Source organism: Saccopteryx leptura, chromosome 4 (genome assembly GCF_036850995.1).
Source record: "Saccopteryx leptura isolate mSacLep1 chromosome 4, mSacLep1_pri_phased_curated, whole genome shotgun sequence".
Taxonomy (NCBI): Eukaryota; Metazoa; Chordata; class Mammalia; order Chiroptera; family Emballonuridae; genus Saccopteryx; species Saccopteryx leptura.
The window spans coordinates 168506387-168527657 of NC_089506.1; the positions used below are offsets into that span (position 1 = coordinate 168506387).

At 38.8% G+C, this 21271-nt stretch overlaps 1 protein-coding gene across 1 annotated transcript in view; it reads left to right on the forward strand.

Annotated features, from left to right (window-relative positions):
* The first annotated feature begins 342 nt into the window (after positions 1-342).
* The window catches only part of WDR36 (WD repeat domain 36), a 56601-nt gene continuing 35672 nt past the window's right edge, over positions 343-21271 (forward strand). The window contains exons 1-5 of the mRNA XM_066382003.1: positions 343-662; positions 4761-4788; positions 7103-7203; positions 8229-8346; positions 11478-11610. Of these exons, the coding sequence (XP_066238100.1) occupies positions 501-662; positions 4761-4788; positions 7103-7203; positions 8229-8346; positions 11478-11610 (542 nt within the window). The 5' untranslated portion in view covers positions 343-500. The remainder of the gene's footprint in view (positions 663-4760; positions 4789-7102; positions 7204-8228; positions 8347-11477; positions 11611-21271) is intronic.

Below are 21271 nucleotides of genomic sequence, written 5' to 3' on the forward strand. Positions count from 1 at the left end.
GTAAATATGTCGATATGTATCTCCAAACGATAAGGACCTTTAAAATCATGGTAATAAACTACTATCAAATATAATACTTTATTAATATCATCAAATTGCTAGTCAGCGTTATTCACATGTTTAACCTGACCCCTTTTGGGGTAAGACTTTATAATCTCCCATTCCTCCTTCGGGACTTCAGCGCTGCGCTTGTCGCTCTGCTTCCCTCAGGTCCCGCCGGACAGTGACAAGGTCTCCCGACCCACCAGAGAGCCGGAGCCTCGCTCAAGTGCCGGAGCCTGTGACCCGCGGAACCAAGTGGCGTCTCCCCTGTAAGCTGCGGAGGGAGCTCTTTTCCACTTGCACTGAGACCCATACTGGCTGACGCGATTGGCAGCGGACAACGGAAGCGCTTGTGAGTCTACAGCCCCGGCCAAGGTTGGTCCCACGAGACGCGCGGAGAGCCAGGTGCGCGGTTTCTGCCGGGACTGGGGCCCAGAGTCACCGGGACCGCCGCAGCGATGGAGCTGGACGCGGGAGCCCGCACGGGCAGCGCTCTGTTCGCCGGGTTCCGGGCCTTGGGGCTTTTCAGCACCGACATTCCACACGTGGTGCGGTTCAGTTCGCTGAAGCGCCGATTCTATGTGACGACCTGCGTGGGCAAGAGCTTCCACACCTATGACGTGAGTGCCTTCTTCCTTCACCCGCTGCCCGGGACAACGCGCCGGGCCCCCAGTTCCGCCGTGGGGCGACCCCGCTCTTCTCCCCGCCACCTGTGTAGGGCCACTCTTTCTGTCCTGCTCTTCCTTAACGCCTCCCTGCCCCATTCTGCGGTGGCATCACCTCCACGTGCTGATGTAGACCGTGAAGTCCGCTTGGGGCGAGTTCGGAGGCATTCTGGGTAGGGGAAAGTACGAGAGGACCTTCCAGTTTGTGGCAGTATATTTGTTAACTAAATATTTATAGAAATTCCCTTGGAGATGTAAAAGTGATTGCGACAAGTCCCTAGCCCCAGAAATAAATAAATAAATAAATAAATAAACAAACAAACAAACAAACATATATATATTTTACTTATGATTTTAATTCGTGTTTACACAGATTCAAGTGTCCCACCGAATATATCTCCCCCCCCACCCCCTGTTCCCCTAGCCCCCCCATGCCCCTTCCCCCCATTGCCTTCCCCCCTTTCCTCCAGGATGTGCTATCCTGTTCTCTCTAATGCTGTGTTATGTATATATAATTTCATTAATCTCTTTCCCTTCTCTGATCCCATCTTCTCTTCTACTTTCCCTCTGACTGCTTTCCCTGTGGTCCCTTCGATCCCGCCTCTGTCTCTGTTCTGTTTCTCAGTTCACATTGTTCATTGGATTCCTCAAATAAGTGAGGTCATATGGTATTTTTCTCTCTCTGCCTGGCTTATTTCATATAGCATCATAGTTTCCAGGTCCATCCATGTTGTCGCGAAAGGTAAGATTTCCTTCTTCCTCACGGCCATGTAGTATTCCATTGTGTATAATGTACCACAGCTTTTTAATCCACTTGTCCACTGATGGACACTTGTAGCCCCAGAAATCTTAATGAGAAAGTTTTTCAAGGCATTTTATTGTGCAATTGGTGACACAAGTTAGGTTAGAAATTCACACTAACATACGTATATTGAGAGAACTTGAGAGGGTGAGATTAGTTATGATTTAGGAAACTGTCCATATTTGATAGCAAAATAATTTCTCTCAAGTTCCCCTGAACATCTGTTTTATACCAGTGTTGAGGGTCTGGCATGGTGCCACTCTCAGCCTTGCAGCAGTTTCTTCACAAAGTATGTGTGATTATTTCGTAACATCCTTATGTAAATTAGGAAACTAAATCTCAGAAAAATTAAGTTACTTGGCCAAGGCCTTCCAGCTTGTTAGTGATGCGTTTTTCTCCTTTAGTATCTCATATGTCATCTGTCATTGAAATAGTCTTTGTTGCTGTCTACTTGTTTTTTTTGTCTTCAAATGAATGTATGCTCTGTGAAAGCAGAGATGTCTTTTTGATGAGGGAGATGATAATAACAAGTGTTAATTAAGCACTTTTTCTAAAAACAGCTATAAAGTTGTACTCTTTTTGAAGGATCGTGAAAATCAGATGGGTTATTAGCAAGACCTGGTTGTTGGTAGCTTAGTGAGTCAGTGGAATAGGGAAGTGAGGGCTAGGCCCAAGGTGGAGCTAGGTGGTCACGATAGCTAACATTTATTGAGCTGTTACTATACGACTGGCTCCATTCTGTTTTACACAAATTTTACTCGTTGAATCCTCATAATAATCCCATAAAATGGGTGTCTATATTCATCCTTATTTAGTGGGTGAGGACTTTGAAATACGGGGAGGTTGAATAACTTTTTCAAAGTTTCACAGCTGGATCATTAAATATTGATAGATAGGGTTAAGCAAACTAGAGCCTGCAGGCCAGTCCTGCCCACCATTTGTTTTGTATGACATTTAAATTTTTTCCTTGTATATTTGTGTTTATTCTAATGTAACAGCCTCCGGGTAAAATGTATACAGTAGTAGGATTCAGTATAATCAGATTTTGGCATGGGATGGAGACAGGAGTCTCCTTTCATTGAGAAACAGAGTATTTACTTCATCTCTACGGGCCCTTTCAGACTTAGCACTTACCTTTCAATCTCGGGGGTTTGAATTTCCACTTATATTTACTCCTCTGCTTTTGAAATGGGCAATTTAGATATTTTTTAATCGTTTGGGAAAACGTCAAAAGAATATTTCAAGGCATATATAAATTACATAAAAATCAAATTTCTGTAGTCATAGATTAAGTTCATTGGAATACAGCCGCACACATTTGTTTGTGTTTCATATATGGCTGCTCTCTGGGTACATTAGCAGTTGAGTGAGTAGTTGCCATGAAGACCGCACAGCCTGCAAAGCCCTAAAATATTTACTATATGGCCCATTATAGGAAACGTTCACTTACTCTTTCCTTCACCACTCCTGATGAAATAGTTGAAACTATAACCTTTCCTAATAATGAAAATCAGGATCGGTAATTACCTTTTTTTAGGAAGAACAGCATAGCCTGACCTGTGTTGGCACAGTGATAAAGCATCAACCTGGAATGCAGAGTCGTGCTTTGAAACCCTGGGCTTGCCCGGGCAAGGTACATAAGAGAAGCAACTACTGGGGTCCTCAGGTTACTACAGTCTTGACATGATGTTTCGAGTTTACAACACTCACTTCCACAAAAACTTAAAAAAATTGAGACATTAGTGTTTCAGCTTACGCCATTAGCGTCATACTTACAGACTACGTGGATGAACTATAGTAGTTTGGCTGCATGCGTCAGAAGAATACGCAGTACAGTGTACATACAGTACAGTATATTTATGTCCTTTTTCTGTGGCTTAGTTGTGTTTTTATGTTCTAGAGCAGTGGTAGTCAACCTGGTCCCTACCACCCACTAGTGGGCGTTCCAGCTTTCATGGTGGGCGGTAGCAGAGCAACCAAAGTATAAATAAAAAGATAGCTTTAACTATAGTAAGTTGTTTTATAAAGATTTATTCGGCCAAACAGCGAAAATCCAATATAAAATACTTGGTAAGTAATTATTACTATATACAGTTGTATCCGTAAAGTCATGGTGCATTTTTTTTTTTTTTTTTTTTTTTTTTTAGTACTTAAAAGGTTTATTTATAGTTAAATGAAAAACAATCCTAGTACAAAGAACCTTATGAGGAAATTGATATTAGAAAATTACTTACATTTCCAGGAACATTATAGTTGTTCAAGAAATGACATGAGTGAGTTTTATAGTACCTGTCTACTCTTGTAGATCACTGAAGTTCCATCTTATTTCAAAATTTCAAAGTCAATCCCATGAGCCACCTGATCTGTCTAATGGAGCTTTTCCTTTTTAGTCACTGTTATGTGCTTTATCTTTATGAAGAGTTGGTTTGAAATTTTTTTTTTTTTTTATAATAATTTTATTTTTTTAATGGGGTGACATCAATAAATCAGGATACATATATTCAAAGATAACAAGTCCAGGGTATCTTGTCGTTCAATTATGTTGCATACCCACCACCCAAAGTCAGATTGTCCTCTGTCACCTTCTATCTTGTTTTCTTTGTGCCCCTCCCCACCCCCTTTCCCTCTCCCATTCCCCCCTCCCCCCCATAACCACCACACTCTTATCAATGTCTCTTAGTTTCACTATTATGTCCCACCTACGTATGGAATAATACAGTTCCTGGTTTTTTCTGATTTACTTATTTCGCTTCGTATCATGTTATAAATTTTATAAAGTAAAGTTACTTCCCTACTTCATAAATCACCATTACTGTGGAACCGGTAGGCGGTTAGAAAATTTTACTACTAACAGAGATACCTGGGCGGTAGGTATAAAAAGGTTTACTACCCATGTTCTGATTTTACAACTGTGCTAGGATAGGTAAGTGACTTAGGCTAGGGTTTGTTTTGACTTACATCAAAATTCGGGTTCTGTCGTAATGGTAGGAACACAACTGTGTTGTGACCTGAGTACTCCCTGTTCTATGATTTGGTGCTTCTCATTTCTTCTCCCCCCCGCCCCCACCTTTCTCTTTCTCTCTTACTCTCTCCTCCTTAAAATCAATAAAGAAATCTTAAAAAAAAAAAAATGGAAGAACAGCTTTGTAAATTTATTTATGAGGTTATATCTTGATCTTTAAAGTGTCAGATTATTTATAATTGTTTTTGTTAATAAAAGTTTATATAATTTTTTTTCTTTTTTTAAACAGGTTCAGAAACTTAGGCTGGTTGCAATAAGTAAGTATAGACTGTATCCTGAATTCATACATGTTTTGTATATTTTTAAAATTTTGATGTAAATTTAGGACCTACAGAACATACAGGGACTGAGTGTGTATTGCTCATAAACTTAGGAAAAAAATAAAGTCAGGGCCCTGACCGGTTGGCTCAGAGGTAGATTGTCAGCCCGGCGTGTGGATGTGTCCCGGGTTTGATTCCCAGTCAGGGCACACAGGAGAAGTGACCATCTGTTTCTCCACCCTTCCCCCTTCTCTCTCTCTCTCTTTCTCTCTCTCTCTCTCTCTTTCTTTCCCCCCCTCCCTCTCTCCCTCTCTGTCTTTCTCTCTCTCTCTCTCTTACTCTCTCTCCCTCAGTCCCTACCCTGCTCTGGCAGCCATGGCTGTATTGATTCAACTGAGTTAACCCAGGGCACTGAGCATGGCTCTGTGGCCTCTGCCTCAGGCACTAAAAAAATATATAGCTTGGTTGCCGAGCAACAGAGCAATGCATCACATGGGCAGAGCATCACCCCATAGGGGGCTTGCAGGATGGATCCTGGTCAGAGTGCATGTGGGAATTTGTCTCTCTGCCTCCCCTGCTCTCACTTAATTAAAAAAAAAATGCCAGGATCATTCATATGTTACATTTTGTTATCATATCTTAGTCTTCATTAATGTGGAATATTTTGTGAGACTTTCTTTGTGTTTTACAACATTGGCATTTTTGAAGATTATATAGGCTAGTTCTTTTTTTTAGAATGTTCTTTAATTTGATTTTTTAAAATATTGCAATTATCGGTCTCTGCCTCCCCTCCTCTAACTAAAAAAAAAAGTACACTGTATATAGTGTGAGTGTGTGTGTGTGTGTGTGTGTGTGTGTGTGTGTGTGGCATCATGATTAAATTCAGGTTATGCACTATGGCAAGAATAACAATGAAATGATGCTAATTCTCTGAATCCTATCAGGAGGCACATACTATTGGTTAGCCCTTTTCCTGGCAGTGATTACTTTGATCATTTGGTTAGGGTGACCTTTATCAGGAAGCTCCATTTTAGTTTTACCCTTTGTAATTAATATGTATATTGTAGTAATATACAATGAGATTATATAAATATCCTATTACCCTTCAAAGTGTCATCCACTTTTTATAATTTAGTGATGATTCTTGACTGAATCAGTTATTAGTATTATGATTACCAAATAGTGATTTTCTGACTTCATTCTTACTATGACTGTAAGAAAGTTTTCCCTTTCCCCACATTTTGATATTTTTCCAATGGAAGGAGTATCTATTTTTTTGAAAACTGTTTAATAGAATGAAGGGCTTGCTAGAGCTGAGAAATTCTAGTTACACCATCAAATAAAGTCTTTGTATGAGAAACAGAGGAGAACTGTAAGGAATCCAGTGAGTATATCTGATAAACTTACATTTTTTTTGAAAATGATTATAGAAGGCAAAAGAAGATATTACCTAAGTTGAATACAGAAGTGAATAATAAACCTATAAAAATAATATTTTGGAAATAACATCCCAAAGTGTAATGTGCAGCATAAAAATGCTTAATTCTCTATATTCTATCCTCCTGCCTCCAAAACAGGAAATAATAATAAAAACAGCTGGTGTGACCCTGATAGTGAGAGAAGACTCAAGAAAATACATCGTAAGAGAAATGGCTAGAGGTGATAGAATACTGAGTGGAAGCCATAGTTTTCAGAATATGTATGGAATATTTCTGAGGATACTCCAAAGTAGAGTTAGACGGTGTTCTAAGTTTTGATTTAATTTTAAAATTTTTCTGGAGTTACTATTGGACTTGATGTTCCTGAAAGCGTTCACATGCAGGCTGGATGACCACCTGCTAGAGTTTTATGTATTAAGTGAGGATTTTTTCCAAATAACCTCAGAAAGCGTCATTTCACTTCTTTAGAATTATGATGATTAAAGTAAAAATTTTATGCTCTCTCAACTTTCTTATATACATATATATACACACATACATATATATACACACATATATGTACATATTTTTAAATTGTAATCATTAAAAATGTTATACGTGGCCTGACCTGTGGTGGCGCAGTGGGATAAAGCGTCGACCTGGAACGCTGAGGTTGCCGGTTCGAAACCTTGGGCTTGCCTGGTCAAGGCACATATGGGAGTTGATGCTTCCTGCTCCTCCCCCTCTCTCTCTCTCTCTGTCTCTCTCTCTCACTCCTCTCTCTCTAAAAAATCAATAATGTTTAAAAAAAAAATGTTATACGTGTACTTGAAGTTTTTATCTATTTCAAGATCTTAACAATTCTTTTTTATTTTATTTTATTTTTTTCCTAGGCAATTCTGTTCCACAGGATATCTGCTGTATGGCCGCTGATGGGAGGCTAGTCTTTGCTGCTTACGGTAATATTTTCTCTGCATTTGCCCGTAATAAAGAGGTTTGTATCATTGAATGATTTTCATTTGTTTGGCTTTGCAATTAGTAGCTAATTGTCATAATAGTGGATGGAACTTTAATGTTGCATTATTCTTCTGGGACTTGATTCACATTTGCAAGTTATGGGAATTGGATTTTTTTTATTACAACTCAGCCAGTGACTCCTTTTCTAAGAACCAAGTGCTTGTTCCCTATATAGAGAAAGCTAGAGTCTCTTGTTTTCTTCATTGCTAAGGTAGAATCTTTTTTTCTCTTTTTCTTTTTTTTTTGGTCTTAATCTACCAGTTTTTCAAGCTCGGGATAACCAACTTGAGAGATGACCTGGCTTTAGTGGTGCAGAATGAAAGGGAAAGTGGCAGTAGGGATCCTGGATAGCCAAGTGACAGATTTATTGTACTCGTCAAGGGTTGAATGGACTGACGTGTTTTCCCAAAGTCCTCCATCATCACTACCTGTGGTAGGACAGCAACCTACCTGTGGGCCTAATAGATAAGGAGAAGAAATAACATACTGGAGCCTGGTGAGAAGTGAAACCATGGAGAAGGGGCTATAGTTATTGAGGAACACAGCACTTCCATAAGACAGAAAGCTGCTGGGAAAAAGTACCCTATATCTCTCTCCCTTTCTCATCTCATCTAGAAGCAAGCTTTTGATGGAGTCAGTAGGGGTCAGCCTTTTAGAACGTTCCGCTTTTCTAGGACGCATGGAGTTGTGCTGGTTGGATTGAAGGAGGGACCCAGCTGTGCGTGTGCCTCCTGCCTGGGCCCACTTGGGAGGCTGAGCTGCCAAGATCTCATTTCTGTGTTTCTACCCCTTTCTTCCTTATTGGTGAATTGGCTGGGGAAGCTGGAGAAAATGCCTCAGTCCTTGGTATTTGTCCATCTGACCTTGGATAGTTAAATATTGGACCACATTTCTTAACATGAACATCTTTAGGATTATTAGCATGTGTTATTTTTTTTTGTAAATATCAATAATATTACATGAATGAGTAATACGAAATTTTTTTGAACTTTGACATTATAGGTAGTACATACCTTTAAGGGTCATAAGGCAGAAATCCATCTTTTGCAACCCTTTGGGGACCACATTATCTCTGTTGATACTGACAGCATTCTTATTATTTGGCACATATATTCAGAAGGTAAGAACCAGTTTGCTGCTATATCTTGGGAGAGTATGTTTATAGTTGAAATTTAAAAATCTGTGTAAGCATAAGTCTCTACCAGAGGTTTCACGTATAAGCAGCTCCTGCATGCGCCTGGTCCAGGATCCACCCAGCAATCTGTCTGGTGCCAGTGCTTGAATACTGAGCTATTTTTAGTGCCTGAGGCTGATGCTGGGACCAATGAGCTATCATTAGCGCCTAGTACTGACACTCAAACCGATTGAGCCACTGGCTGCAGGAGGGGGAGGGGGAGAGGGAGAGAAAGGGGTGGGGGAGAGAAGCAGGTGGTCACTTTTCCTGTGTACCCTGCCCAGGAATCGAACCCAGAATGTCCATATTCCAGGACAATGCTCTATCCACTGAGCCACCAGCCAGGGCCAAGAAGGAAGCTTTAACATGTATAGGGAAAAAGGTTCTAAATAAAAAATGGATAAACAATTTTAGTCAGCCAGTTGAGCTATTTATAACCATTTTAATGTGTTAATAAGTTTATCTCAACTAATATATTCTCTATTGCAATTAATTTTATACCTGTTAATTTTCAACTTTAAGTAAAGGAGATTATAATATGTAGCAAACTTGAAGATTCTGTAGTCTAAAGAAAAATGTCTATCATTTCTAAGGCTGAGTTAGTGTCCTTTAACAGTGATATTATACAGTGGTACTGAGCAATGTTTATGGGACTATTGTTATCTTCAAAGGTCAGGAAGTTATGACCAGAATATTCCCTGCTTTCCTTAGACCAGGGGTCCCCAAACTACGGCCCGTGGGCCGCATGTGGCCCCCTGAGGCCATTTATCCGGCCCCCGCCACACTTCCGGAAGGGGCACCCCTTTCATTGGTGGTCAGTGAGAGGAGCACATTGGGACCATCTCATTAGCCAAAAGCAGGCCCATAGTTCCCATTGAAATACTGGTTAGTTTGTTAATTTAAATTTACTTGTTATTTTAAATATTGTATTTGTTCCTGCTTTGTTTTTTTACTTTAAAATAAGATATGTGCAGTGTGCATAGGGATTTGTTCATAGTTTTTTTTATAGTCCGGCCCTCCAATGGTCTGAGGGACAGTGAACTGGCCCCCTGTGTAAAAAGTTTGGGGACCCCTGCCTTAGACTGTGGGTCTCATGAATTTAAGCTTTTAAGTTTTTTAATCTGTATACATTTTTATGTTATGTTACCACTTGATTAACTCATTGTTTGTTTCAGTACATTTCCTTTTAGTAGAAATCCTAGAGATTACCTTCCTGGGAGTTATTCCATATTATTCAGATTACTTACTCTTTTCTTAGTTTTGTCTTTAAGTAGAGGGAACAATTCCAAAAGCAGTCCCTGTGCAGGTGGATGTTAAAAGGCCCTTTATAGTTTGAGAATCTGATTCTTAGTCCAACTGGCCTTCTATTGATGCTTATGCCCAACTTTTAGTTACTATTACAGCTTCATATGGATCCATTATCTTCAGGGAACGGTTTGTGAATAGTATTTAAAGTAAACTGTATACGTTTTACCAGTATCTATGCTGCATTTTTTTAAATTCAGTTAAGAGTTGAGGAGGCAGAGACAGACTCCCACATGCACCCCAACCAGGATCTACCCGGCAAGCCCACTAGGGGGCAATGCTCTGCCCATCTGGGCCGTTGTTCCATTGCTCAGCAACTGAGGTGGAGGCAAATGAGCCATCCTCATCACCTGGGGCCAAATCAAATTACTCTAATCAAGCCAGGACTGCAGGAGGGGAAGAGAGAGAGGGGGAAGCGAAGAAGCAAGAGGGAGAGGGGTGGAGAAACAGATGTCTGCTTCTCCTGTGTGCCCTGACCAGGAATCAAACCCAGGACTTCCACACACCAGGCCAGTGCTCTACCACTGAGCCAACTGGCCAAGGCTTGTCTCTGTGCTTCTTAAACTGGGATACACATTCCCTTGGGAGTGTGCAGTAGTGTGCCAGATGGTGTGTGAAACCAAAGGTTAAGTGAAGAATACCTTCTTGGGTACTCAAATTTATTGGAAAATTTGGTGAAAAATTGTTGTCATCATGAATACACTGTGTGTGAAATAGAAAACAAAATTCACGCACAGAAATTTTAATCATGTAAGATTTAAAAATACACTGTTCACAAAAATTAGGGGATATTTTATCACTTCATATTCATTTTTGAAATATCCCCTAATTTTTGTGAGAAGTATACGTTCAAGGTTCTTCAGTGGAAATGTATGAGAAGTATGTTCCTGGTTTTACTGAGATTTGCCTCTTTTTACATCTTTGAGAGACTCCGCAAGCTCTCCAGGTGTTCTGCCCTTTGCTTCCCAGAAGAGCTCAGAGCAGACATTGCATGTGGAACATTCATTCTGCCTCTTGATTATAAAAATATTAAGGCTGATTCCTAATGTCACTCTCTTTAAGTTCTTTTTTGTTTTTTATTTTATTTTTTTCATTTTTTTATTATTATTAATTTTAATGAAGTGACATTGATAAATCAGGGTACATATGTTCAGAGAAAACATCTCCAGGTTATTTTGACATTTGATTATGTTGCATACCCATCACCCAAAGTCAAACTGTCTTCCGTCGCCTGATAACTAGTTTTCTTTGTGTCCCTCCCCTACCCCCCTCCTTCTCCTTCCTCCCCCCCCAACCACCACACTCTTGTCCGAGTCTCTGAGTCTCATTTTTATGTCCCACCTATGTATGAAATCAAATAATTCTTAGTTTTTTCTGATTTACTTATTTTACTCAGTATAATGTTATCAAGGTCCATCTATGTTGTTGTAAATGATCCGATGTCATCATTTCTTATGGCTGAGTAGTTCTTTTAAGTTCTTATTTTTCATTTCTATAAGCCAATTCAGCTGTGTGTGAAACTTTTAATAGTATTGATTTAGAGCGTTTAGAAAAGTTTTGACAGTCTCAATGTCATTTGCAAGTTGTTCCCATCACATTTGTTTCAATTCTTAATGTTTATAGGTTAGTATACAAGTCTTTGATTTATATTAGTATATAAATCTTTGATGTGGTAGACTTGTTTTTAAGTGTTCAATATATGGATATGTGGAAAATATTTTGAACTAGTTTATAAAATACAAGTATATTATTTATAACTTTTACTTTTGTAGAAGAATACCTGCAGTTGACTTTTGATAAATCAGTATTCAAAATTTCTACAATTTTGCATCCAAGTACCTACTTGAATAAAATACTTCTTGGCAGTGAACAAGGAAGCCTACAGTTGTGGAATGTGAAATCCAAGTAAGCGCTTTATTTTTTTTAAGACTATTTATTCATTTTAGAGAGAGAGAGTGAAGGGGGGAGGAGCAGGAAACATCAACTCCCATTTGTGCCTTAACCAGGCAAACTCAGGGTTTCAAACCAGTGACCTCAGCATTCCAAGTCAATGCTTTATCCACTGCACCACCACAGGCCAGGCAAGTAAGCACTTTATTTAGAACATAATATGGGTGGCTCCTACTTTATCTACTGCTCCCTGAGGTATATTTAAGTCTCAATTCTCCCTGCCTTCATATATTTACTTTGAGAGTTTTCGATAAATATACATATATTTTTGAAATTGTTTCCATGGCATCACATGTGTGAAAGCTGGCACACAGTCATGTGGCACATGGTAGGCAGCTTCATATGTTCTGGAATGTATATACTAATGGTCCTAGTCACTGTAAAAAAAAATGTGGCTGTAGAGAAGGCTCTAATAAAGTAACATAAATTCAGAAAATAATTAATAATAAGGTTGTCACTGGGCAAAAACTTATGTTTTTGATAAACTAAGAAAGTAATGGAAGGCAAAGCAAATCAGTATTAATTTAGTAGTAGCATTTAAAAATTATTTCCAGGGTAAAAGTACTTTTATTATCATTCAGAAACATGATAGACATCTACTGTAATATTATTGATACAGCAGGAGGGCTAGGTAAATAATTTCATATACTTCTACTTGTTATTTGAACTTTTATCTGAGGAAAAAAGAGGCAGTGCAGGCTTCTTTATATATCATTAAAAAGGCAAACAAAAATATATAACCATCCAAATTGTCCTTTCCAAAGCTCTTATAAATTTGAAAGAGAAAATGAGATTATCAAAGATTTTGTAGTTATCCTAGTTTTTAGTTTCAAATCAGTGTTTCTATTCAGTTTAACAATATCATTGACTATGGAAGGCTCAGGGATGACTGAGATTTTTTTTTAATTTTTTTATTTTATTTTATTTTTTTTACACATCAGAGGAGAGGAGATAGTAAGACAGGCTCCCACATGTGCCCCTACCAGGATCCACCTGGCAACTCCATCTGGGGTCTGTGCTCAAGTACTGAGCTGTTTTTAGCACCTGAGGCTGACTTCCACAGACCAACTGAGCTATCCTCAGCACCCGATGCCATGCTTGAACCAACTGAGCCCTGGCTGCAGGAGGGGTAGTGGGAGAGAAGGGGGAGAGAAGCAAATGGTCGCTTCTCCTGTGAGCCCTGACTGGGGATCGAACCTGGGACGTCCACACACTGGGCCGATGCTCTGTCCACTGAGCCCCCAGTGAGGGCCAATAGCTGAGATACTGTCTCTGTACCTGCAGCTATCTCTAGGCTCTTGATGTGATGTTTACATTTTTTATTGTACAATAGGTATTTTGGGGTTAATCGCTGAGTTAACTAATCTGTGCCCACTTATAGAATTTATAATACATGATTTAGTCCTTATTGGTTATCATTATAACAACTTTGGTATTTCACTTTTTATTCATGGCTTGATTCTGAAATTTAGAGCAACATCACTATTGTCATATAAATTAGATAACATGAGTAGTGTTGTAGTTATAATCCCTTTTGTGATGTTTCTAGAAACGTATCGCAGTGAAAAATAAGATCTGCCTATATTCTAAGAATGTTTGTATTGTCCTCTATAACAGTGGTTTTCAATCTTTTTATGCTTGGAGACAGGTGAAAATAGAATCATTTCAGGGAATGCTAAGGCAGAACTCACCCTGAGCATAAGTGAATTTGACTAAGATCATTGGATCTGTAATCTTCCTACAACATCAGGGTGGCTACATCTTTGTCAGATTGGCACAGAATTTCTGGAGAACTGGTCCTTAGACTGGCGGTTGAAAAACACTGGTCTAGAATATGAAATAGTTTTTACTCATTTATTTATTTTTCTCCATTTGATTTCTTAAAAGAGTTGGAATAGTATCATAGCTATTAGCAGCTTGGGATCTAGACTTGGTCTCTCTGGGCTCTATCAATGAATTGCCATGTGATCTTAGCTTAATTATGTCACATATTTTAGTTTCTTAGTTTCTTTTTTTTTTTTTTTTTATAATTTTATTTTTTTAATGGGGTGACATCAATAAATCAGGATACATATATTCAAAGATAACAAGTCCAGGTTATCTTGTCGTTCAATTATGTTGCATACCCACCACCCAAAGTCAGATTGTCCTCTGTCACCTTCTATCTTGTTTTCTTTGTGCCCCTCCCCACCCCCTATCCCTCTCCCATTCCCCCCTCCCCCCCCCGTAACCACCACACTCTTATAAATGTCTCTTAGTTTCACTATTATGTCCCACCTACTTATGGAATAATACAGTTCCTGGTTTTTTCTGATTTACTTATTTCGCTTCGTATCATGTTATCAAGATCCCACCATTTTGCTGTAAATGTTCCGATGTCATCATTTCTTATGGCTGAGTATTATTCCATAGTGTATATGTGCCACATCTTCTTTATCCAGTCATCTATTGATGGGCTTTTTGGTTGTTTCCATGTCCTGGCCACTGTGAACAATGCTGCAATAAACATGGGGCTGCATGTGTCTTTACGTATCAATGTTTCTGAGTTTTTGGGATATATACCCAGTAGAGGGATTGCTGGGTCATAAGGTAGTTCTATTTTCAGTTTTTTGAGGAACCACCATACTTTCTTCCATAATGGTTGTACTACTTTACATTCCCACCAACAGTGGATGAGGGTTCCTTTTTCTCCACAGCCTCTCCAACATTTGCTGTTACCTGACTTGCTAATAACAGCTAATCTAACAGGTGTGAGGTGGTATCTCATTGCCGTTTTGATTTGCATTTCTCTAATAGCTAAAGAAGATGAGCATCTTTTCATATATCTGTTGGCCATTTGTATTTCTTCCTGGGAGAAGTGTCTATTCATATCCTCTTCCCATTTTTTTATTGGATTGTTTGTTTGTTTGTTGTTGAGTTTTATGAGTTCTTTGTATATTTTGGATATTAGGCCCTTATCTGAGCTGTCGTTTGAAAAAATCATTTCCCATTTAGTTGGCTTTCTGTTTATTTTGTTATCAGTTTCTCTTGCTGAGCAAAAACTTCTTAGTCTGATGTAGTCCCATTCATTAATTTTTGCCTTCACTTCTCTTGCCATTGGAGTCAAATTCATAAAATGCTCTTTAAAACCCAGGTCCCTGAGTTGAGTACCTATGTCTTCTTCTATGTACTTAATTGTTTCAGGTCTTATGTTTAGATCTTTGATCCATTTTGAGTTAATTTTTGTACAGGGGGAGAGACTGTAGTCCAGTTTCATTCTTTTGCATGTGGCTTTCCAGTTTTCCCAGCACCATTTATTGAAGAGGCTTTCTTTTCTCCATTGTGTGTTGTTGGCCCCTTTATCAAAAATTATTTGACTATATATATGTGGTTTTATTTCTGGACTTTCTATTCTGTTCCATTGGTCTGAGTGTCTATTTTTCTGCCAATACCACGCTGTTTTGATTGTCGTGGCCCTATAATAGAGTTTGAAGTCAGGTATTGAAATGCCCCCAGCTTCATTCTTTTTCTTTAGGATTGCTTTGGCTATTCGGGGTTTTTTATAGTTCCATATAAATCTGATGATTTTTTGCTCTATTTCTTTAAAAAATGTCATTGGAATTTTGATGGGAATTGCATTAAATTTGTATATTGCTTTGGGTAATATAGCCATCTTGATTATATTTATTCTTCCTAGCCAAGAACAAGGTATATTCTTCCATCTCATTATATCTTTTTCGATTTCCCTTAACAATGGTTTATAGTTTTCATTATATAAGTCCTTTACATTCTTTGTTATGTTTATTCCTAAGTATTTTATTTTTTTTGTTGCAATCGTGAAGGGGATTGTTCTTTTGAGTTCCTTCTCAGTTGTTTCATTGTTGGCATATAGAAAGGCTATTGACTTCTGTATGTTAATTTTGTATCCTGCGACCTTACTGTATTGGCTTATTGTTTCTAGTAGTCTTTTTGTGGATTCTTTGGGGTTTTCGATGTATAGTATCATATCATCTGCAAAAAGTGATACCTTTACTTCTTCTTTTCCGATATGGATGCCTTTTATTTCTTTGTCTTGTCTGATTGCTCTGGCTAGAACCTCTAGTACCACATTAAATAAGAGTGGAGAGAGTGGACAACCCTGTCTTGTTCCTGATTTAAGGGGGAAAGCCTTCAGTTTAGTGCCATTTAATATGATGTTAGCTGATGGTTTATCATATATGGCCTTTATCATGTTGAGATATTTTCCTTCTATACCCATTTTGTTGAGAGTCTTAAACATAAAATTGTGTTGTATTTTATCGAAAGCCTTTTCTGCGTCTATTGATAAGATCATGTGGTTTTTGTTCTTTGTTTTGTTGATATGGTGTATTACATTAACCGTTTTACGTATGTTGAACCATCCTTGAGATTCTGGGATGAATCCCACTTGATCATGATGTATTATTTTTTTAATATGTTGTTGTATTCGATTTGCTAGTATTTTGTTTAGTATTTTAGCATCTGTATTCATTAGAGATATTGGTCTGTAGTTTTCTTTTTTTGTTCCATCCTTGCCTGGTTTTGGTATGAGGGTTATGTTGGCTTCGTAAAATGTGTTTGGAAGTATTGCTTCTTCTTCAATTTTTTGGAAGACTTTGAGTAGAATAGGAACCAAGTCTTCTTTGAAAGTTTGATAAAATTCGCTGGTATAGCCGTCAGGGCCTGGACTTTTATTTTTGGGGAGGTTTTTAATGGTTTTTTCTATTTCTTCTCTACTAATAGGTCTGTTTAGGCTTTCTGCTTCTTCTTGACTCAGTCTAGGAAGGTTGTATTTTTCTAGGAATTTATCCATTTCTTCTAGGTTGTTGAATTTAGTGGCATAAAGTTTTTCATAGTATTCTACAATAATTCTTTGTATATCTACGGTGTCCGTGGTGATTTCTCCTCTTTCATTTTGGATTTTGTTTATATGAGTTCTTTCTCTTTTTTCCTTGGTAAGTCTTGCCAAGGGTTTGTCAATTTTGTTGATCTTTTCAAAGAACCAGCTCCTTGTTCTATTAATTTTTTCTATAGTTTTTCTGTTCTCTATTTCATTTATTTCTGCTCTGATTTTTATTATCTCCTTTCTTCGGCTGGTTTTGGGTTGTCTTTGTTCTTCTTTTTCTAGTTCCTTAAGGTGGGAAGTTAAGTGGTTCACTTGGGCTCTCTCTTGTTTGTTCATATATGCCTGAAGTGATATGAACTTCCCTCTTATCACTGCTTTTGCTGCATCCCATAGATTCTGATATGTCGTATTGTCATTTTCATTAGTCTGTATATATCTTTTGATCTCTGCACTTATTTCTTCTTTGACCCATTCATTTTTTAAAAGTATGTTGTTTAGTTTCCACATTTTTGTGGGATTTTTTTCCTCTTTTTTGCAGTTGAATTCTAGTTTCAAGGCTTTATGATCAGAAAATATGCTTGGTACAACTTCAATTTTTCTGAATTTGCTGATGTTGTTTTTGTGGCCCAACATATGGTCAATTCTTGAGAATGATCCATGTACACTGGAGAAAAATGTATACTCAGTCACTTTGGGATGAAATGTCCTGTAGATGTCTATCATATCCAGGTGCTCTAGTGTTTTGTTTAAGGCCACTATGTCTTTGTTGATTCTCTGTTTGGATGACCGATCTAGAGCCGTCAGCGGTGTATTGAGGTCTCCAAGTATGATTGTGTTTTTGTCAGTTTTTGTTTTAAGATCAATAAGTAGCTGTCTTATATATTTTGGTGCTCCTTGGTTTGGTGCATATATATTAAGAATTGTTATGTCTTCTTGATTCAGTGTCCCCTTAGCCATTATGAAATGGCCATTTTTGTCTCTGAGTACTTTTCCTGTCTTGTAGTCAGCATTATCCGATATGAGTATTGCTACACCTGCTTTTTTTTGGATGTTATTTGCTTGGAGTATTGTTTTCCAGCCTTTCACTTTGAATTTGTTTTTATCCTTGTTACTTAGATGAGTTTCCTGTAGGCAGCATACAGTTGGATTTTCTTTTTTAATCCATTCTGCTACTCTGTGCCTTTTTATTGGTGAGTTTAATCCGTTTACATTTAGTGTAATTATTGATACTTGTGGGTTCCCTATTGCCATTTTATATCTTGCTTTCTGTTAGTTTTGTGTCTTGTTTGATCCTTCTCTTTTGTTTTTCTATCTTTTGTTTTTATTTGGTTGTATTCCATACATCTTTCCACTGTTGCTATCTTTTTTATCTCATGTGCTTCTGTGGTGGTTTTTTCAATGGTGGTTACCTTTGAATAATGAAAAGGGTCCCTACCCTGTTCATTGTAGCGAACTATTTTGTGAGTACTTTTGCACTCCATCGTCCTTTGCTACTGTTAATCTCCATCTTCTCCCCCTCTTTCTTTTTGTTGTTGTCACAGTTTAAATTTGGTTTTATTGTGTTCTTCTTGGAGCTTTTACTTGTGGCTCTGTTTTTTTTTTTTTGTTCTTTGTATCTGATTGGAGAACCCCCTTTAGTAATTCCTGGAGTGGGGGTTTTCTGATGATAAATTCCCTCATCTTTTCTGTATCTGTGAATGTTTTTATTTCTCCTTCATATTTGAAGGATAGCTTTGATGGGTATAGTATTCGTGGCTGAAAGTTCCTCTCTTTCAGGACTTTAAATATTGGGGTCCACTCTCTTCTAGCTTGTAGAGTTTCTGCTGAGAAATCTGATGATAATCTAATGGGCCTTCCTTTATATGTTGTATTCTTCTTTTCCCTGGCTGCCTTGAGAATTTTTTCTTTGCTGTTGGTTTGTGTCAATTTCATTATGATATGCCTTGGAGTAGGTTTGTTGGGGTTAAGAAAACTTGGAGTTCTGTTTGCTTCTTGAACTTGAGGCTTTAGTTCTTTCCACAGGCTTGGGAAGTTCTCATCTATTATTTGTTTGAGTATGTTCTCCATTCCATTTTCTCTCTCTTCTCCCTCTGATATACCTATTATTCCTATGTTATTCTTTTTGATGGAGTCAGATAATTCTTGTAGGGCTATCTCATTTTTTTTAATTTTTGAGTCTCTTTCTTCTTCTCTCTGTTGTGCCTCAAGTTGCTTGTCTTCTATTTCACTAATCCTCTCTTCTATCTGACCTGTTCTATTAGCTAAGCTTGTTACTTCGTTTTTCAGCTCGTGAATTGAGTTTTTCATCTCTGTTTGATTTGTTTTTATAGTTTCAATTTCCTTGGACATATATTCTTTGTGTTCATTGAGTTGTTTTCTGAGCTCCCTAAATTGCCTTTCTGTGTTTTCTTGTATATCTCGGAGGATTTTTAGGATTTCTATCTTGAATTCTCTGTCATTTAGCTCCAAGGTTTCCAATATATTAAATTTTTTCTCCATAGATTTTTCCTCATCTAGCTGTGTTACCTCTCTTTCTTTTGTATCCATGATGTTCGATTTTCTCTTCCTTAATGGCATCTGAGGGTGGTTTTGTTGATAATATTAATGAGATTTAATAAAGAATAAAAAGTTTAAAAAAATAATAAAAAAAAATCGAAAAAAGTTGTTTTTTTTTAAAAAATTAATAATGTAATAAAGAAAAATAAAATAAAATAAAAATTAAAAAAAAAAAAAAAAAAAGGAAATTATTCCCCCCCTCCTTTTTTCCTCTCCTCTCCTCTCCCCTCTTTCTTGATAAAATCTTGTGGTGGACTGTGAATTATAACAAACAATGCCTGTGATGGAGGGCCTGAATTGGGGAAAAGTAATAAAGGGGCAAAAAAAAAAAAAAAAGAAAAAAGAAGAAGAAAAAAAAGAGCGTATGGACCCACAAAAAGCAAATAAGGAAAAAATTTGGGTCAAGAATAAAATGATTTGCTTTTAGGTGTTGGTTGTCTAAGAGTTATGATGAGAGGATTAAGAGGAAAACGGGGGGACAAATTAAAAAATTACTATTGTATTTAGTGGAACAAGAACTAGATAATATGGAGAGCCAGGGATGGGAGCACTGCTAGTGAGTTAAAAAGGTGAAGTAAAAACCCCCCAGAATGCCACAAACATAAGTTTGAGTCCCAGATAAGATAATTTGTTTGTTATTGAGGTTTGAGTGAGAGGAGATGTAAAGGAGAAAGAAAGAAACTAATATAGAGGGAGAAAAGAAAGAGAGAGAGAGAAAAAAAAGAGGGAACCACTAAAAGAAGAAAAAAGAAAGGAGAGAGAGAGAGTTAAGGGTTTTGGAGTGCAACCCTCATAGAGAGAAAGGAAGAGAAGAGAAAAGATAATGGGAGATGTAACACTTATGGGTAGTGTAGTTCAAGGAGAGGAGAGAGTAAGACCGGTAGAGAGTTAATCGGCCAAATTGGAGGAGGAAAAAAAAAGTATCAAGAATGAAGATAAGAGAAACAAACGAACAAATATAATAAAATGGGATAGGTTATAAAGTCTGCAGATTATTCTTGATTTTGAGAGGTTATCTTCTTGCTTTTTCTTTTCTCTCCCTCTTCCTGGTCGGTGACTCTGTACCCCGGGTTTTGCCCCTTTGCCACGCTCAGGTGGAGGTTTGCAGTTGATAAGTCTCTATGGCAATGTCATGTATTGTGCTTTAGTCTTGTTGGCAGTCTAGGCTATTAGCATTTATAGGCTCCGACAGTGAGAGAGTCCGTGTTTCTAGAGCCTTTCTCCTAGTCTTTCCTTCCTCAATTAGTAGCCTGATAATCCAGCTATGGGGTTGCTGCTGCCTCTGCCTGGATAGTAAGAGGCTCAAAGAGCTGGCAACTCCCCACTCTATTTCCACTCAGCACAGGGCTCTGGGTAAGACTCAGTCAGTCAGAGCTGCTAGCATAATCAGGTGGGCTTTCCGGCCATTCAAAGACCTCTGGCTCTGCCACTCTGTCCGGTAACACAAGCGCGTGTCCACTTCCGGGGCGCTTGGAGGAAACGCTCACTCACTGGCTGCGCGCGCAGACCAGGATATCCGGCCAGCAGTCTCACGCTCTGAGTGAAACCCCCAACCGCAGGGAAAAGTTGCAGCGTTGGAATTGAGTCTCGCTCCGTCCCCGTGCGCGGCTTTTGCAAGGCGCTGGGGCGGCCCGAGATTCCGCTTTGGCCCACACAAAGGCCCCTGACTCTGCCCCTCTGTGCGATAACACGGGTGCGCACTGCCGAGGCACTCGGAGGAATCGCTCACTCCTTATCTGCGCGCGCAAACCAGGATATGAGGCCGGCCGCTTTCCCTCTGAGTGAAACACCCTCAGGCACGGAAAATCTCCACCATTGGAATTAGTTCTCACTCCCGTGCGTGGCTTTCCCAGGGCGCTGGGGCTGCCCAGAGACTCTGCCCTCGGCCCACAGAAAGGCCTCTGACCCTGCCTCTCCGTGAGGCAACACGGGCACTGACTCCCGGGGCCTAGGAAGAAATCTCTCGCCCACTAACTGCGCACCAGCCAGGAGACCGGGTAAAATGGCCGCGCCGCTTGTCTTTCTTTGTTTGGGTTTGGCGCGAGTGTTAGCTTGTATTGTCCGGGTTGCCACAGGATCAGATTTTCCTCGGCTTGGATCTCCGTGCCACAGCCTGGTTCGGCCGTTTGTTTCGCGGCCTGGATGTATTCACCCCCTTTGCCCGCCTCAGTTTCTATATTCACAGTTACCAGAGAAAGCCGCCCTGTTTAGGTTAGT